The sequence below is a fragment of the Anarhichas minor genome, unplaced genomic scaffold, assembly GCF_050575085.1.
Source record: "Anarhichas minor isolate MPS153535 unplaced genomic scaffold, ASM5057508v1 ptg000116l, whole genome shotgun sequence".
NCBI lineage: Eukaryota > Metazoa > Chordata > Actinopteri > Perciformes > Anarhichadidae > Anarhichas > Anarhichas minor.
In genome coordinates this window covers 2,501-22,607 of record NW_027466562.1, presented here as the reverse complement: position 1 = coordinate 22,607, position 20,107 = coordinate 2,501, and the positions used below count along the sequence as shown (strand labels likewise).

The following is a 20,107-nucleotide window of genomic DNA, read 5'->3' as shown; positions in this document are numbered from 1 at the left end:
CGCAGCGAGACCTTCCAAGTATACTCACAGAGCGGCTAAATGATTAAACACACCTAGGTGTGATTTTTTTCTCTCGTCTCGGGCAGAACATATCTGCGCCTTTAAGTGTAGGACTCTCGGCGCTTACACGCTAATGGCGCTTTAAATGCGCACTTGCTAATGTTGAGATTGATTGGAGCGATTGCTCGCGTGCGCAATTCGGGCAGTAGTGGACGACGCGCGCCCGGCAAAGCGCCCTCGTGCACTGGAATGCACGCGCATCTGTTTTGATTAGGTTGGAAAATAAATAAATGCATAAAAAATAATGGCGCCACTTATTCGTCAGCCATTGTCTCGCGCTCTGCATCTCGCGCACGCTTTCCAGACGAAGCAGAATTGAACGGTTTGATATAGTTCTGACTTTGTCAGCAGCCGTAGATACGAACGAGATATACGGACGAACTGCTCATTTTGCATATTGCATATAAACAAGACAATTTATTTAGAGGGGGGGTGCAATCTATTAGATAGAGAGAGAGAGAGAGAGAGAGAGAGAGAGAGAGAGAGAGAGAGAGAGAGAGAGAGAGAAAAAAAGGGGGGGCCCTCGTGCAGGATTGATTTACGCTCCATTGACGCTTTATCAGGCTCGAAGAAAAAGTCCGGCCAATCAGTTTGCTCCTCGCGAACAGACCCAACGAACCCCGGCGCGCGGTGCGAGGCTGTAGGCTGTGGCACTTTTGTTTCGCTATAGTGAGCAAGTTGTTTGGAAGGAAAGGGGGCTAGTGGAGAGAGAGAGAGAGAGAGAGAGAGAGAGAGAGAGAGAGAGAGAGAGAGAGAGAGAGAGAGAGAGAGAGAGAGAGAGAGAGAGAGAGAGAGAGAGAGAGAGAGAGAGAGAGAGAGAGAGAGAGAGAGGGGAGGGGGCGAGCCAGCAAAGGACAGAAGAGAGAAAGAGAGAGGGGAACAGAAAAATCTCGTAATGTCTCTCTTCTTGTTCTCTGTTTAGTGAAACTCGCGGCGTTTCCCAGATAATGTCCGAGAATGTCCATTTCTGGGACTTTGAGCAACTATTACGTGGACTCCATCATAAGTCACGAGAGCGATGAACTCTCCAGCCCGGCTCGCTTCCCCGGCGTGCAGTACTCCGGCTCGAGCTCTGCCGCGGCCACGGGCGGGAGGCAGCCCGGCGGCGCGGCGCACGCGGAGCATCCCCATCCCGACTCGTACCCGTCGTGCAGCTTCCAGCCGAAGCCCCCGGTCTTCTCGTCGTCCTGGAGCCCGTTCAGTCCGCACCACGGCGCCAGCGGCCTGCCCGCTGTCTACCACCCGTACATCCCGGCCCAGCACGTGCCCGCCGCAGACACACGGTACCTACGCTCGTGGCTGGACTGCGCCCCGCGCGGCTCCGAGTCCGTACCGGGGCAGGTCAAGCTGGAGCCACAGCTCGGCCACCTCGGCGGGGAGATCGCGCCCAAAATCGGTGGACTGCACCAGCACGAGACCACCACGTACATCTTGGAGTCGGCGTCCACGGCGGCGCGCGAGCTGAGCCACCCAGCCGCCATCCCGAGAGCAGGGTTCGACGAGAATAAGGACATTTGCGAAGGGAGCGAGGACAAAGACGGCCCGGATCAAAGTAAGTTATTAAAGCAGGAAATAGCGCGCGAGAGAAGGAGAGAGAGCTGAGGGAGAGAGAGATTGTAAATGCTTTTAATGCCGCCATAAAACAAGAACAAAGAGCCGGAGAGCCTAAGTGCCCCATCCTTCTGCTCTCCAAATTGACTGTGTTATTCAGCCCATACCATTCCTGTGCAACCAGCCGGATTAATATATATATATATATATATATATATATATATGCATATAAATATGTAGTTTTTTATGTGGCACATACTCTCAATGTGCATAAATAACATGAACAACTTGCGATGTAATTAAAACCAAACAAAATTACATAGGAACAACGCCTAACACGGCTTTTGAGAAAATCCAAACTTTGTATTGTATTGCATTACTGTCTTTATGCTTATGCATCCATGTGACAGTTTGAAAATAACTGAAAGTACTGAGGATGGTGAGCTTGTTGAATGACCTGGAAAAGGTCCAATCCAATACATGTGTATCCTTACAGCTTCACATGCATGAGCTGAAAGTAATATGTGTGTATTTGTAATACATGCTTGTGTAACAACGTTGAACAGGGTGCTTCTGAAGTGACAACAACATTAAAGCGGTAATAGGATTATATAAACCACTTTTAATCAGAGGATGCTAAAAAAAAGACTCAGTCCGATTTATTCTTTAATTTAGTTCCAATCTGCTGCTCTTCTTCCTCGAACCCATTCGTCTGACAATAATTAGTCAACGTTGCAGTCTTTGGGTGAGCTCTACATTTGTTTACGTTAAGTCTGTGCTCGGGGCATGCGCACTGCTGTCCTGTTTGAAAAGTGGTTGGTGTTTTTTTAGAATCGTCTTTTCTTCTTTTTATTGCAGGTGGATTGTATAGGTCGGAGGTCTCTCTTAGTCTCTCATTGTGAAGTGTTGTTGTTTTTTCTCCACACAAGTGCGCACGCGCACATGAGCTCGTGTGCGCGCTCCATTCCGTTTTTTAAAGCTCATCTTCTTGGTCTGACATGATCAGTTAACAAGCCCGGCTGATCGGCACTCCAAACTGTTAAGCAAAGCAGTCAGACATGCCTCCTGCTCTTTACTGACCCAGAGTCGGTCAGCGTGGAGACATGAGCCGCAGAGATTTGCACCGGACAGGTCGGATTATCTTTTATAGGTTAAAGTCAGTTGCTGTATTATCTATATGCTTTCCTGCTTTCATTTGACATTCATTCTGCAAATCAAGCTACCATAAAGACACGCGCGCGCTCGTGGATTTATATTTTTATATTACTGTTTAAAATGTCCCTACATAGCGTCACTCCTCTGTAGTACCGAGCTGTAAACACAACAATACGGATAACCCATCTTATTGTCATCAGCTGCAAATATCATCATAAAAAATGAGTCCGGCCGTCCATCATTGACACAAGCGGAAGAGCCGGCGACATTAGTTCTAAATAGAGCGGAGGCCTCATCACTCAGCCAGAAGCGCACGGGGGTTGGGGGGGACTCAGCACCGCTTCACACCTGCATTCGGGGCCAGTCAGGATGCGTATCACGGCTCAGCGGCTCAGTGGCTTCTGGTGCTGTTTCAGTCTAGTTGAGGGAAAAGATGGAAATTCACTTTTTTCCATTTTTTCATTTGCAAAATACAATCGCTTAAATTCTTTTGTGAGTTTGTCTGAAAAATTGTGGCTTTTTATTGCTTTTTATCAACATGTTTAACAAATGAGCTCTTCATAGTTTGGATGAAATAATTGTTTTTGTTGCATTTTCCAACTCCACATATGACTTATAGAAATACACGCATTGGAAGCTTTGCGCAAATGCATTTCTTTGAATATTTACTTCAATTAAAAAAATGATTCCAAAACTCCACACCGTGCATGCACAACTGTTCTTGATACTATTGGCTGCCGGTCACATGCGAGCTGCTGTTTTGTTCATCTGCTCGCTCTGCAATAATAATGATAATAATAATATTTTACCGGTCATGGAATCGCAATCATCTTGATATAAAGCCGTGGAGGGTTTGGCCCTGTACAACACGGGGTGTGTTCTGTTTCTCTATCAGCAGTCGTCCCGCGCTACAACAACAACATTTAATCCATCATGCGCTGGCGGGGTTGGCTCCCTGTGAAGCTGCGTTCCAAAAGCTTCTTGACTTATTTTGGGTGGGACAGGGGAGAAAACGCTCCCTGGAAAGATTTTCTTTTTTTCATATTCATATTTTATATTTTTTTTAAGCAAGGCTGGATGTGAACGGGCTCTGTTTCCCCTCCTCTAATCCCGCCGGATAAATCTAGTTTCATCCATGCGTCTGAGCGCGTGACAGTGTGCGCCGGTGTGCATGAGGGAGGAGAAGAAAGGCCTCCACCCTCGCATTGGCCATTTTTTCACAAATACTACCACACACACACACACACACACACACACACACACACACACACACACACACACACACACACACACACACACACACACACACACACACACTCAGCCACCTTATTACAGCATCTGAGCATGCTATCCATCAGCGCAGGGAGCTGGTTAAGGGCTGGATGGAGCCCAGCAGCCTCCAGTCTGAATTATTAGACTTTCCACCAGTAACACTGTGTGCGTCCCAGTCTGGCTCGCTTGGTATAATGAAGGCTGGTCTGTAATGGATTCTAGTGTTCAAACAGGCAGCACTCAATTAGAGAAAGTTTCTCCCTGCCAGCGGCCTTTCTTGTGGTTTATCTTTTTGTTTTTTATGTTGGTGTGCAGTGTGGCAGTGCGGCAGGTAGTGGGAGCTGCACCCACCAGCGAGTCCATTGTTCACATGGCAGCCATTTTAAACACTGTTGGTGCAAGCTGGGTTCCTCAATGCAAGCTAAACACATTCATACTTTAGCTTTACGGATAAACTGAATGGTTACTATAGCGAGAAGAGGAAAAACGCTTGCGTTTTAAAAGGCTCCTTGGTTAGTGCAGCCTCGGGCCGGTAAGCTGCTGACACAAACACAGTCTTTGCACTTCTCTTCCGTGCAAATGTGATTTGCCACTTTCAAGGAAATTTAGTCCGAAGCATCAACACATATGCTTGTCGGACTGATTTGTGTCGGGGTGGGTTACTTCGTGCTGCAATGGCAGAATACTAGCGGCTTTTGGCTCTTTTGGTACGACAAGTTTTGTCACAACTTCAAATGTGTATCTGTGTATCTGCCAGCGTAGCTTAACTTTTGTGGCTGTTTTGTTCGCGGTTGAAAGAATAGTTTGACATTTTGGGCTAAGAGTTAGATGAGAAGATGGATGTCTGTACATTAAATATGAAGCTCAACACCAGCATACCTTAGCTTAGCACATGGACTGTATACAGTTAAGAAAAAGTCTAACTATTCCTTTAGGGCATGCTAAAATAACCCGCTCGGGTTTATTTGAGGCTTTGGTCTTGGTTTTGCTTTGATAGTGTGTGGCGTAAAATATGTCTACAAATCTTCCCCTTCAAAAAAACAAGTGCAAAGTCACCGTGATGTCACTAATATCTGTGTATGAATGCATGGCAATTGTAATTCATATTGCTAACAGACACATAGAGCAATGTAGGACAAATAAAACGGTAACTTTTGGTGTTCTGAACATATGGGATTTTATCATTGTTGGCCGGGTCCTGTATGTTGGCACAGCACATATTATGAGACAATGTACTACTCAACAGGGGCCAAATTCCTCGGAGAGCTTTGACTTTACATCACGGCAGAATTCTTGGAAGTCCTTGCTGTTATTGATGTTGAAGGAACGTTGGACAGACAGTTGGCGTTTCAGAAGCTCTGCAGCCACTTACTTTGGTACCTCTTGTGTGTTGCCACGAAGGGGAAACATTCAAACAGAAAATAAGAAATGTAATGTTGTGCAAACATTTGAGGACACTGTGAAGGCTGAATTGTTAGATCCCCAACTTGTAAAAACGGGTTTAATATGTGCAAGTGTTTACCTGGCCTCTTTGACTCCAGCTGTACCTGGGAAACGTCTTCGGTAAAGGGATCTGAGGAGTGATTAGTGTCTGCGTCTTGGCACAGAGCTGCAGGACACATTTCCCTCCCCGGGTATTCCAAACGTCTGCCGTGTGAAGGCGGAATCCGACCTCCTCAAAACATCTTATCCAGTCAAAGCTACAGATTCCCTTTGTGTTACTGGTGCTGGGCGGCCATCCAGAATAAACTACAAGATTACACTTCAGTCTTTGTGCTGCTGCTGCTGCCGGGCAGTGCGAGGAAAGTTATTACCCCCGAAGTTTATTAAGTTATAACGCTGGGTGAACAACCCCATTAATTGGCGTGTTGCTGTTGGTTGGCTGGGCGAGATGGGGGTGTAAGGGTTGGGGTTGGGCGGGGGGCTGTGGGGGATAAAATACGACTTGTGGAAATGTAATAACGTGCCTTTGGGATATATGAGAGGTCAATTTCTGGAACTATTAGGGTGAAATTGCTATGGGAGGGAGAAAGAGAGGGAGACGGGACGCGATATTAGTCTTCTAGCCGATTCGGTCACTGTTTCCACGCGAGCAGCATTCATCATGGTGGACGCACACACACACACACATAAACACTGGCCTACAATTGAACACATCGTGCCGCGGGGGGCCACAGCTTTACGGGATTATCAATCTTTTCGTCCATGTGCTCGTCCAAGTGATATCCAAGCCAACACATTGCTTCTGGATGTAGCCTATAAGAGGAACTTTCAAGTTAGGACTATCCACACTTACCCCCACCCCCTTACCCATATTCCCTCTTTATATCCGTCATCGTCCTTACTGTCCCACAGCTTGGAGAAAAAAGACTATACCGTCCACCGACACCCCAACTCACCACCCTTCCTCCACCCCACACCCCACAACCAGTTTGTCATCCTGGTTGACAGCCACGGTCGCGGCGCAGCTCCGACGGTAATGGATGGTCCTGGAGGTGATTATACACCCGGGGAATGCAAAGCACCCACTTTACAGTGTGACAAAAGCACCGCAGCCCCCGACCCCTCCACCCTCCTCTCACCTCTTTTACCAGGCATTATTTTGCCCTGAGATGAAATCGATCCTCTACATGCTGGCCGTGTTGGAGGGAATTGATTCCAGAGGGTATTAAGGACATATTTACTGATGATGGCCGCTAACTAACTTGGCTGGTGAGAATATATATCCTGTCAGATCCACATAGGGACAGAGGCTGGGTGATGGCGTGTACATCACTGGCAGCCATCTTGGCTTTGCAGTCTTGTTTCGAACCCAATGTCCTGCAGAAAATAATTGATGAAAAGTCAAGTCCCTGTAGGTCGATGCGTTACTAAAATATCGTGTTAGCTAAGAATTACGAAATGTCAACTAAATGTCTTTATTCAACATGTACTCATACAACGGTTTGCATGATACCTTAGTAAAAGGTATTTTCTTGTTTTTCGAGAATTTCCTGAGAATTCAACACCAGCAACCAGTATGTATGCACAAGCCCCAGTGTTTATGCAACAAAAGTACTTAGTTAGGTTTAGGAAAAGCTCGTTGTTTGGGTTTAAATGAGTAGGGCGGTGACGTTACGTATGTATGGAAGTAATGTAACAAATAAGTCAACGTTTGGGTTAACATTTGGTTTGCAATAAGTCAACGTATCCTCATACAGCTGTTCGTATGACATCTTATTAAGTTATGCCTCATTTTTCGTGTGTTTTTCTAAGAAAGTCAGATACAAGTGGCAATTTTTACTCATTACATGCATGCGGTCTTTTGAAAATAAACTCCTGTCTTCACAGAAAACTACTTAGTTAGGTTTAGGCAAAAACTACTTGGTTAGGTTTCTGGAAAATATCGTCTTTTGAGTTCAAATAAACACGGACGTGTCGTTACTGAAGTATGCACGTTACGTGATCTTCTCTTTTCATATAGGGAACAAACAGCAGTCTCCTGGCTGAACGATTGCTGTTTGTTGGACCCATCCACCCGCGGAGTCTTTCTACTTCCTCGTTCATGAGTACGTGGATAACATACCAAATAATTTGGTGGGATATCTACGAATTAGGGTACATCATTTTTCATAAGTATACCTATGAATACTGGACAAATAAGTCGACCACACTGACCTCTTCCCTATGGATTCTTTATATTAAGCCACGTGCCCTGGCTCAAGATTATGTGGATTATGTAGTTGATCACATCTGTTATACACAGCCTGCTTTATTTCTACGATTGGTAGACAGATAGCTCATTCATCAGTTGATTAGATTTTGGTGATGAATCAGATCTGGGATTTCCACTATTAACAAGCTGTTTTGGTTGTTTCAATATGTTCACAAGCTCAATCCAACCTGGAAGAGAGATGATAGACAGACATGAACTGTTAAGAAATGATGCTTTGTAGAAGAACTGGTCAAGTTTGACATCTTAAGAATGTATTATATATTAAATGTAAAGACTTAGATTTCCATGCCCAACTTTGCCTTGTTGTATTAATTCCAAGTGTCACATCTTTTGTGTGTCTTTGGCATGAGGAAATCATGACGCCCCAGCAGGACAAGCATCCTTGTACACTACCAGTAAATAGCATTTTGTTGCTTTTTCACGAACTGCCATGACACTGTGTTGACCAAGTCAAAACTATGACTTGGTCAACACATGAATGAGTTTTTCCAAATTATTACAAATAAGTTCAAACTTTTACGTTTTATGGAAAAAATATTTTTTGTTTAGGATTAATACTTTTCACTTGTTTTCTCGACATTTTGACTTTGTTTCATTTCATTTAGACTTATGTTGTCAATTTCTTAAAGTCTACATTTTTACATTAGTGTCCCATAATTTTACCTTGGCATTTTTATTTTTCAATATTCCTAACTTTTCATTACCTTTTTCTTTTTCGGGTGTATATGTTGGCATATGTCAGCCATTTAAATGGGGGAGGTATCGTATCAGACATAAAGCCAACATTGCTCTTGGTGCCACACAAAACAGCTCTGTGTTCACATCTGGGAGTTAAAAGAATCATTGTTACCAATGTCATATGCAGTTTAGTGAATTGCATTGGCGTCGTAGCAAAGTTCTGTCACGGGATAAAAAATATCACCAGTGGAATTGACAGGCGAGGCCTCCACCCAACAGAAGTTAGGAAAACGAGCGGCTCCTCAGGGAGGGAGACGCATGATTTTTAATCTCCTCGCTTGGCGTCAACAGGCTTTGAAGCTCCGGCGTTTCCTCATGACTTGTGTGAGTGCCATCTCAGGCCAGGGAACTGAGGCTGCATTTTGGGAGAGAAAATCCCCTTTCTAACCCCTTGCCCTGCAGACCTGGTGTGCTCCTGGCTGAAAGGATAAATCTCTTGTTTTTTTTCCCAGTTTGACAGCAACAATGAGAAGCTTTTAAGGCCCTGATGTTGCCCTCACTGATTTAGATGGAAGCTTATATTCCCAAATTCAGCCTGATGGCCAGACGGCATGTGTGCTCTGTTTCATTCAGTGACTTACACCACCCCTGGAAAGCTTTCATGTAAGGGAAACAAGCCTAAACCAAGCTTTTTCACCAACATATCCAGAGCGGAATCCCCTCTCCGAGACACAATTTGGGTTGCGCACTAGACTTGGAATTGAACAGCCGAACTGAGACGATACAATTATAAAATGCAATGAAGAAACTCAGTGTGGCCTTGCTTTTGTAACACATTACATTATATTCTTAGCTGCTCAGATGAAAACTTAAGACATAACTGTACTCCTATTTTAAGAAGGCATAAACTTTAAGCTTTACCTGTCCGCATTGAGCTTCTCTTTTGCTTTTTTCAGACTCAAGCAAGTGGAAAACTATGGCTTGGCTGCTGCTTGAGTGGAGGAGAAGAGGCTTGGCCTAACCACAGGGACTGATTGCTCATGGTTAAGAGTTTTATTTAGAAGATGTAAAAGTGGAAATGAATCAGAACCAGCCCTCACAATCTTCCTGGATGTGTGTTGATAGTTGCTTCAAAATATGAAAGCATACTCTTTGCAGATAAAAAACAGAGTTATAAAGGGAGGGAGGGGGTCCGCCGACAGAGCTTTTCTTTTGTCATGGTGGAGTTGCCATGAGACTGTCTCCAAGCTGCTTCATAGCTGAGATGCCTGGATGCTTTGCAGAAGGGAAGAGCAGATAGTGTTCAGCCCTAAACCAGACCCATGCGTCCCTAACAAGAAGAGTTCTCCGCTAATTACATCGGTCTGAAAGCCATAAAGAAGGGTGGGGTGGTCGGGAAGGGGGGGTGGTGGTGGAGGAGTCAGGGTGGCCTGGCAAACATGAAAGGAAGAGAGATGGAGAAAAAAAATCAAAGCAATAATTCATAACTTTCTTTCTGTCGAAATTCCAATTTAGGAGCCTCTGCGTTTATGCATTGCAACATTGTTATTCACATCGCAAACACACGATTCAACAATCTCAGTGCGTAGTTCTGATGCAGCAAAAAGTCATCAATCCTTTATTTTTATCACCTTTAATTCCGCCGGTGTTGACAACGTCGCAGAGAATAAAACAATCTGCTTTTTAATAGTTAATTTATGGAGTTCGTTATGAGAAAAAAAAGGTTGTTCGTGTCCAAACAGGTTCAGTACGGTCTATTGTGTGACAGTCAAACCGAATGTTTGCAAGCTTAATGAAAGGCAAAGGATGCACACAGGAAATATTTCCCTCAAATCCCATCAGGGGCCATAAATCTCCCGCCGTTTATTAATTTAGGAGCAATCAGAAGTGACGCAGTGACTGTGTGCTGAGCTACAATATGAACATCATTCTCATGCAAAGAAACTAAATAAAAAGAACAGTTCAGTATTAATCCTTTAAAACATATTTCGTGATGTCTTTTTATTTGTTTGCTGTCATCACGCGGGGGGAATTTCGCCTCCCGTTTTTTAGTTACAAAATGTTAAACAGCCGAACACGCGCACAATGTTGCCTCCTGTTATCGTGGGTTATCGTGATTAGAGTGTCTGATATTCATCCGCTGAAGGTCACCTTCAAACAGCAGCCATCAGAAACAAGTCAGAAATCTCATATCATCATATCAAATCATATATGTAATTAACTGCGACAGTGAACAAAGCAGCTAACTCATTGGCTGATTTATAATCAGCCAATACATTTTTAATGTGTTTTAGCTTAAACTGTGAATGAAGGTGGGCACGTTTTGAAAGGTGTCATCCGGGTCTAAAGCTGTAATCAAGCATTACAAATACAAATAAAAATATAAAATGAAAATAAATAAATCAATAATAAATCAATAAAGTGTTGTTGTTTTGATACTTTTTTCCCTTTACTTTATAAAAATATATTATGGTATATATGAGTTTTGTTCATATTTGTGCATCCGGCTTTCCCCCTCGCGCATGCAAGCTGAACATTGGATTCAGCGGGCCGTCTGTCTTCCGCGTGGTGTCAAATAAAACAGCCGTGTGTCCACTTGTGTCAAATCTGCGCCCCTGTTGACTCCATAAACCGAGTTTACGAACCAGAGAAACAATTGCAGCAGCAGGCTTTTTCGAGCGGAGCTTTTACGCACAGAGTTCTGTAACTTTTACGCACGGAGAGATGTTGGTTTAATCGTTTAACGATTGTTTACCGTTGCTGCTTTAATGTTCTGAACCCCTCCCAAGACAGGTCTGGAGACGGTCCCACTAACCGATTTTCCTTTCTTCCTCTTGTCTTCCTCCAGCCGACCCGTCGGCCAACTGGCTGCACGCGCGCTCCTCCAGGAAGAAGCGGTGCCCGTACACCAAATACCAGACGCTCGAGCTGGAGAAGGAGTTCCTGTTCAACATGTACCTCACGCGGGACCGGCGGCATGAGGTGGCTCGCGCGCTCAACCTGACAGAGCGGCAGGTGAAGATCTGGTTCCAGAACCGGAGGATGAAGATGAAGAAACAGAGCAAGGACCAACCCAAGGACTAGACAGCGGGAAAATCACTCGGGCGCGCACATTCAGACGCACACGCACGCCATGTATCCAACATGAAGTATTTCTTATGTCTATAACCCAGAATGGCCTTCCCAATAACTGTAAACACACACACACACACACACACACACACACACACAAACCTGCTATTTCCAATTTGTTTTAACCTTGAGGCGCAACCACGTGAGCTTCAGCCCCATCACACCGATCGATACAACTGACCGATCCTTGATCGGCAGCAGACGCCGCAACATTAACACTGAAGTCTTAAGGACGCTACGTCTGATGTTAGAAGGAGGCAGCGTTTTGAACTTTGGAATCATTTGAGTTGGCAGTCGTGGAATGTGATGGATGAAAAAACAAACTCACTGACCAACAGCGATTCTTCCCGGACCTCCTCTCCTTTAAATGGGTCGGACTCTATATACAGCTGTGGATTGGACAGTTTGCTTGAGGAACTGACAGCTCTTGTTTGTTCTTCATAGTTGTATAATCTTTAATTTAGGTGGATGATGTTTGGCTATGAAGCGGATGGAAGCGTCCTTGCGATGCGGGCGGGGGGGGGGGGGGGGGGTAAGACATGGAGCTTTTTATTTTTTCTCAAGCACTACTCTTTCTTGTATTAGTTATTTATTGTTCCATCGCTGACACCGGAGGCGCGGAGAAGGTGCTGAAACCGGGGTTTCACATGGCCATTAATAAGCACGAGGAGCGGGGCGCGCGCACACACACACACACACACACACACACACACACACACACACACACACACACACACTGGTTATTCTCTTGCTTCCTTCATTGCTGGCAGAATTTGATTAGAGAAGCGCCCGATGGTCGGCGTTGATACAAGCAGCGAGCCGTCATTTCTTTCCGGGTTGCTGGCACTAAGTAATGAGCAGACACCGAAAAGAGGGGGGGGGGGAGGGGGGGGGGGGAGTGATGGGGTGCCGGGGGGGTGTTAACCCGACTCAGCAACCGGGGATTCCGATTAGACTGCTGTCGATATGGTGGATCCGAGCCCTTCAGCTTGCTCGTCGGATACTTTATGCGCTGCGGCGGTGGCGGCTCCTCCGAGGCCTTTATCGGCTATCGATAGTCGTCCCCTCCGCTTCACATGAGCCCGGAGTCTATGTGAGAGGAGACATAGCACAAATCGCCATTTCTTTTTTTTTGTAATCAAATGCATCCTTATCTAAATTAAGCCTCAAGCATCAGGACTTTGACGATAAATGCCTCCACATTGTTTTGGTGGCTTCCTCTCAAATTTCTCGCACCACACACTCTCAAACAGCATTAAAGACACAAGCTACAACGCTACTTGATTAGACTGGCCAGTAAAAGTCACCCATGCATCCTAGTTTACAAGCTATTTAGAGTGAAAAAAAAGTTGTTCATTTGTGATTTCCTATAGTGCGCGCAAATGTTTGCATGAATCTTTTTAAATCTGCAACCTCTCAGTCACCATCTTCATATCTTAATCCAACGTGCTTCTTGCAGAAGTGATCAGCTCTATTTTTATACATACAGTATATTGTGTGTCATCTGCTATGCAAGGCGGGTTTCTCTCTCAATACAGGAAATAGACAGATACGCAACCTGGGACTGAAGACGGAGCCCCGATGCGCTCACATGTATACTGACAATTTTGAAATTCCCTTTCAGTTGTTTTTTTTAATAATTATTATTATTATTATCCTGGAAATATCATTCCTAGAGGTTTGTGAAAAAAGACACAACTGGACACTTCAGATTTCTTCCCGCGTGAAATGCTTTTGCAATAGTGTCTAGTTTTAATAGCTCTGGGTATTATTATCTGGTAAGACTTCAGTTTATGCACAATGTTTATTGATCTGGAAGTTAAAATATGAAGAGGCCATGTCGGAAGACCGGCCCGCCACTGTGGCGTTATTTGAAGTGTCGGCGTAGTTAAATAGCGTCCGATGGCAGTTTTATGGACGGATCATAAACAACACATTGGCTTTACAACGTTGTGTGTGCGAGCATTTGTGTGTGTGTGTGTGTGTGTGTGTGTGTGTGTGTGTGTGTGTGTGTGTGTGTGTGTGTGTGTGTGTGTGTGTGTGTGTGTGTGTGTGTGTGTGTTGCATACCACAAAGGCTGCTTGTGCACCACCGTTGTAAAAAAAAAAGACATAAATATAGTTTACGCACACTTGCGCGGATATTTCCTCCAGTTTAGTCAATATTATTTTCATTTGTAGTTTACATGTAGACACCAACGGGTCTCAAATCAGCCTCTCTTTTTCTTTCCAAAGTCTTAAACACAGAAGTATCAAATCCTCTATTTATGAGTAAAAATGTTTACATGGTTTGCGCATGCTTCGAGGCATTGGGAGACGTTGTATCGTCGTCTCTTTATGTGTTTAATCTGTCGGAGGGGAATGCTTGCTGGGAAAATTAAAACACGACTAAATAAGACGTTTCTTGATAGGACATATTTCTAATTTATTGTACATAAAGTGAGTAACCTCGTCTTTCTTATTGGAATGAGTTAAATATGCTGAATATTATTGTTTTGTCTTATGGGACTTGGCATCTTACTGTAATATAGATGATTTCTCTTTCGTGTTCTTTACTTTCTGTTCTCCATGTCGTTGTGCCGACTGTCTGAGTTATCAGTCCGATGAGCTTTGTGTGTGTACTGTTTGTTTAATGGCAGTGTTTGGGGCAGAGAGGAAGAAAAAGGTTTTATAGAACAAAGCAAAGCATTTTTTGAAATTATACTTTTTTATTATTTCCTGTTATTTCCCGACCTGATTATGACTTTATCCTGGTGCCTGTCCCAATGTTCTCCTTACTGGAGGAACAAAGTTTCTGGAGTTTTGTTTTCTTTCTGCTGACACATGTGGACATACTTCACAAGTCATTTGACTTTTGTCCTTCCTTTTTTCTTCTTTTTAAATAAGTCAAATCAAAGCCACGTGGCCACACTACATACTTTATTAAAGAGCAGGACTAACTCCAGTCACTCTGATCCTCTCCTCCCTGTGAAATGTTCCAGTTCCCTCGTGTATGTTTTCCTCTCTTTTCTCTGTGTTGTTGTCTCATTTTTCTCTCTGTGTCTGTGCTGATGGCACTGTTGATGCTGGATTCCTTATTAAAGAAGATACTTTACAGTACGACCAGGCTTCTTGTCTCTACTTCTAATTAAATTGTGTTTGTGTGTGTGTGTGTGTGTGCGGGGGGGGGGGGGGGGGGGGGGGGCAGCATGTGTTTAGAATATGTCTCCTCAGTTGCACACTGCAGTTTAAAGGAGAGGGGCGTCTGTTTGGCTGCAACACCAAAAGACTGTCATAAACCCATAAACCCCCTCCTCACCCCTCACCCACACAAAAACACACAGATGATGAGTGCATTCATTAGGAGCGTCGTCATCCGTCCATTAGGAGCTCGTGAAGCCGCTGCGGTTCCTGTGTTTGTCTCTGTGCCCAAATGACTGACCCAGACACGGAGTCTATAGAGGAGAGCGGCGGGGATCTCTGTTTCCTCTCGTGCCTCTCACGTGATCGAGAAACAGTTGTAACGAGGCCCGCATTTTGAAGTAGTGCAAGTAGTAAAAGCTGCATCATGTGTTGCAGTTCAAGAAAAGCATGAGATCGAGCAACGGTAAGGGTAACAGAAGCAGAGGGACCTGCAGCCAGCCTTTAGACAGTGTTATTGTTGGCACTTGCACTAAACACTGATTGTACATATGCTGACAATTACACAGAGTGTGGTAGTTTTATTAATATTACTGCAGGTCATCATGGGTCCAAATCCCCACAAGTGCAAGTCCCCATAGCAACCAAAAAAGTCAACCAATCTCAGATTATCATGGCCTGTCGAAATATATTTTCTACAAGCTCTATTACTAACAATAATACAATAGTAATACATTTTATTTATAGAACGCGTTTCAAGATACTCAAAGACACTTTACAAACATTAAAATCATCATAAAAAGCTAAACACTAAAAACATAGAACACACAACATTCGTCACACATTAAGGCAGTTCTGAAAAGGTGGGTTTTGATTTGTGATTTGAACATGGAAAGATCGGTGCAGTCTCGGATGTGTTTGGGGAGAGAGTTCCAGAGGGAGGGGGCAGCTATGGAGAAGGCTCTGTCGCCCCATGTCCGGTGCTTGGTCCTGAGTGGAAGGGACAAGAGGTTGGCATCAGAGGAGCGGAGCCGACGCATGGAGTGTGGTGGTGGAGCAGGTCGGTGAGGTGAGGGGGCCTGATTATCACTATTTGACTTAATAAAAAGTGTTCCCCCTAAAACACACTTAGATTTTTTCAGCTATGGAGTTTAGAAATTATCCCAATCACCCTGCAGCACTGCCAAATGTCACTTCCAGAAACCCCACGGAGGACATGAACCCAGTATCCTCAGCTCCAGCCCTGTGGTTGCAAGAGGGGTAGTAATAACACTAAGAGTGTTAGCTGTCATGCACATAGGACTAAAGTCTCTATTTCTAAATGAATGTAGGGATGCAGCTGTTAAAATTGAGCTAGCCATATTAGACGCAGAAGTATTAGTAGTTGCAACACTGGCATTGGCAGCAAGATTATTAGTAGTTGTAACACTGGCATTGGCAGCAGGCGTATTAGTATCGTAACATTGGTATAGGCAGCAGGAGTATTGGTAATCATAACAATGGCATTGGCAGCACGAGTATTAGTAGTCGTAACACTGGCATTGGTAGCAGGAGTATTAGTAGTCATAACACTGGCATTGGCAGCAGGAGTATTAGTAGTCATAACACTGGCATTGGCAGCAGGAGTATTAGTAGTCATAACACTGGCATTGGCAGCAAGAGTGTTAGTAGTTGTAACATTGGCAGCAGGAGTATTAGTAGTCGTAACATTGGCTTTGCCAGCAAGAGTGTTAGTAGTCATAACACTGGCATTGGCAGCAGGAGTATTAGTAGTCATAACACTGGCATTGGCAGCAAGAGTATTAGTAGTTGTAACACTGGCATTGGCAGCAGGCGTATTAGTATCGTAACATTGGTATAGGCAGCAGGAGTATTGGTAATCATAACAATGGCATTGGCAGCACGAGTATTAGTAGTCGTAACACTGGCATTGGTAGCAGGAGTATTAGTAGTCATAACACTGGCATTGGCAGCAGGAGTATTAGTGGTCATAACACTGGCATTGGCAGCAGGAGTATTAGTAGTCATAACACTGGCATTGGCAGCAGGAGTATTAGTAGTCATAACACTGGCATTGGCAGCAAGAGTGTTAGTAGTTGTAACATTGGCAGCAGGAGTATTAGTAGTCGTAACATTGGCTTTGCCAGCAAGAGTGTTAGTAGTCATAACACTGGCATTGGCAGCAGGAGTATTAGTAGTCATAACACTGGCATTGGCAGCAGGAGTATTAGTAGTCATAACACTGGCATTGGCAGCAGGAGTATTAGTAGTCATAACACTGGCATTGTCAGCAGGAGTATTAGTAGTCATAACACTGGCATTGGCAGCAAGAGTATTAGTAGTCGTAACATTGGCATTGGCAGCAAGAGTATTAGTAGTCATAACATTGGCATTGGCAGCAAGAGTATTAGTAGACGTAACATTGGCATTGGCAGCAGGAGTATTAGTAGTCATAACACTGGCATTGGCAGCAGGAGTATTAGTAGTGGTAACATTGGCATTGGCAGCAGGAGTATTAGTAGTCGTAACATTGGCATTGGCAGTAAGAGTATTAGTAGTCGTAACATTGTCATTGGCAGCAGGAGTATTAGTAGACATAACACTTGCATTGGCAGCAGGAGTATTAGTAGTCGTAACATTGGCATTGGCAGCAGGAGTATTAGTAGTCGTAACATTGGCATTGGCAGCAGGAGTATTAGTAGTGGTAACATTGGCATTGGCAGCAGGAGTATTAGTAGTCGTAACATTGGCATTGGCAGCAGGAGTATTAGTAGTCGTAACATTGGCATTGGCAGCAAGAGTATTAGTATCGTAACATTGGTATAGGCAGCGGGAGTATTAGTAGTCATAACATTGGTATAGGCAGCAGGAGTATTATTAGTCTTGACATTATTGGGAGCAGTTGTCATAGTAACAATTAATCTTAAGCATGTACAATCGCTATACAAACACTTAAACATGGCTTAACACAGTGTAACAAATGCTTATGCACGTTAATAAGTACTTACTCTATACGATGGGTGAAACATTTACATTCATTTAAACACACAAAGACAAATCATCACAACAAATAGCCTATTTTGTTATCAGTATAGTTATGAATGCATAAAATGTGTATGTGTTAACAGGTATTTAGTGTTACGGATGTTTTGTGGGAGGAAATGTAAAGGTGAAGTCATATCTGTTTTGACACACACATACAAATGTTCTTGTATTTGATCATGATTACATAAAAGCGTGCTATAATAAGCTGTACAACATTTGTTTAATGTGTCATATAGTGCACGTCAATTACAAATGATGTGTTAGCAGTGAGGAACAAACAGCAGTTCTGGTGTAAAGAGGTACAAAGTCTCAGCACAGCCTCCCCACTTCTCCCTGCACTGCCGGGGCCAGCAAAAGAGGCCTCGGGACTCAAACAGATTTAAGCTTGGGCCCCAACAAAGCCGTCCCATAAACCATCTGCGGACTCGACGGCGAATGATTGTGGTACTCCTCCGAGGTCCAGCGGGGTCGGAGCTTCATTAAATCCAGAAGCCCCTGCACTGCACTGCAGGCTGGGGGCCTCCCTCCAGCCTCAGTCCCGCTGTCCCAGGGAAGGACAGCAACTGCAAGCTGCTTCACACGGCTGTGAGTCTGTGTGTGTGTGTGTGAGAGAGAGTGTGTGGTGGTGTTGGTGGTGGGGGGGCACAGTAAATCTAAAAGAATGCAGCGAGCAGGAGCCTCGCACAACAACAACAACACATTCACATCAGGTTAAAGCAAGGATGAAGCTTCAGTTATGGAGGCGGAGGAACACCAGGGAGACATCACGGTCTCATCTGAAGGGCAGAATCACTTCTATAATGGGTAAAGAGATAGGCAGCAGCAGAGTGTGCTGATCAAATGACTACTTATAGGGTGAAGGAAACATTCCGGTGTTGTCTTTTCTATTATGTAAGTAAAAATCGCATTGGTGTCAATTCATCAGACATGTTCATGCTTAAAAATAAGCCAAATTTTACAAAGTACAGTTCCACTCTGGAATCAGGCTGGAGTTCGCACTGTTTTATCGTCAATATATTGTTAATCGACATGAAATATCAAATAAAATAATATATTGTTACTGTCTGTTACTGTATGATCTTATCTGGGCTCCAGCAGAAACCTTGATCAGTCTGTTTCTAATCAAATACACGAGGAGTGCATCCCACTGGTCTGGAGTCAGCCGTTTTGCTGAAATAGTCACCCCATGCACCAACATCTCCCTCTTTCTCTGTAACACATCCAAACCACGAGGCAACGGAGGAATCCAGATTGGCTCATTGTGCGGTGATTTAGCAGCGCGGCTAAATAGGCGCAGGCCTCATCATTCCAGTGACATATTCTGAGAGTAAATGGGACGCACAAGACAAACCCAGTGCTGCTGCTGGCTAAATTCATATTTCAACCCACGGTGAATGCGGCCGATCCAATATGTCTTCACTTTATCCTCTCGTATTAAAACAGTCTACAGATAATAACCGGATTGGACGGACGTGAGAGCGCAGCGGGGCCCCGGAGCAGCTCTCCCTGCTGTCCCACATACTGAATGAGCTGTTTTACACCGCGCTGCTTCTGTAATTCATCAAGCAGCAGAGAATATCATTCATATTCATAAATTTCCTCAAAGAGAGTTATGGTTCCTCTGATACGAACGGCTGTGTGGATCAGATCGCATCGGCCATTCTGGACTCATTAAGAGTTAGAAGGCGAGCCAAGTGCTGCTGGCTGCTCTGCACATGTTAGCTGCTGGTGACTGGGCAGGAATATGATGATAATAATAAGATCAAATATTGTAATAATACCAGTATGTGCACATGTTTCAGCTGCTTGTGACTGAGTAGAACAATTATAATAATATAATTACATATTGTAATAATAACAGTAGTGCACATGCCATGCCTCTGACTGGGCAGAAATATATATATATATATATATATTCAATATAGTAATACCTACATCATGTGCACATGTTACAGCTGCCTCTGAGTGGGCGGGAAAAAATAAATAATAATAACATTAAATTTAGTTGTATTCTTGCAGCTGCCTCTAATGATAATAATATTCAATATAGCAATAAGCACAGCATGTGGACAAGTTACAGCTGTCTATGGCTGGGCAGAAAGTTTTGACCTAAAAAATCATTAATAGCAATATGTACACAAATATCACCTGCTCACCTGTTTTTTTTCTAACTCAATCTAACTAAATAAATAAATCTAACATTGTGTGGACATTTTTGTTTTTAATAAGGCATTAATTTAATTTAATATAATAAATTCAGCTTTTCATAATACGGAGAGACTAAATGAAAAGGCCAATGGCTTGAGATTTTACAATACCTCATTGAAAAATAATTCCAAACAAAGACCAAAAATTCCCAAAATAAGAATAAGAATAAGAA

At 43.9% G+C, this 20,107-nt stretch overlaps 1 protein-coding gene across 1 annotated transcript; it reads left to right on the top strand.

The window, feature by feature from the left end:
- The first annotated feature begins 1,017 nt into the window (after window positions 1-1,017).
- On the top strand, window positions 1,018-11,515 carry LOC142940133 (homeobox protein Hox-B9a-like). Its single transcript, XM_076083048.1, has 2 exons — window positions 1,018-1,612; window positions 11,280-11,515. Exons 1-2 carry the CDS (start codon window positions 1,018-1,020, stop codon window positions 11,513-11,515), a joined length of 831 nt encoding a protein of 276 aa, XP_075939163.1.
- The last annotated feature ends 8,592 nt before the right edge of the window (window positions 11,516-20,107 follow it).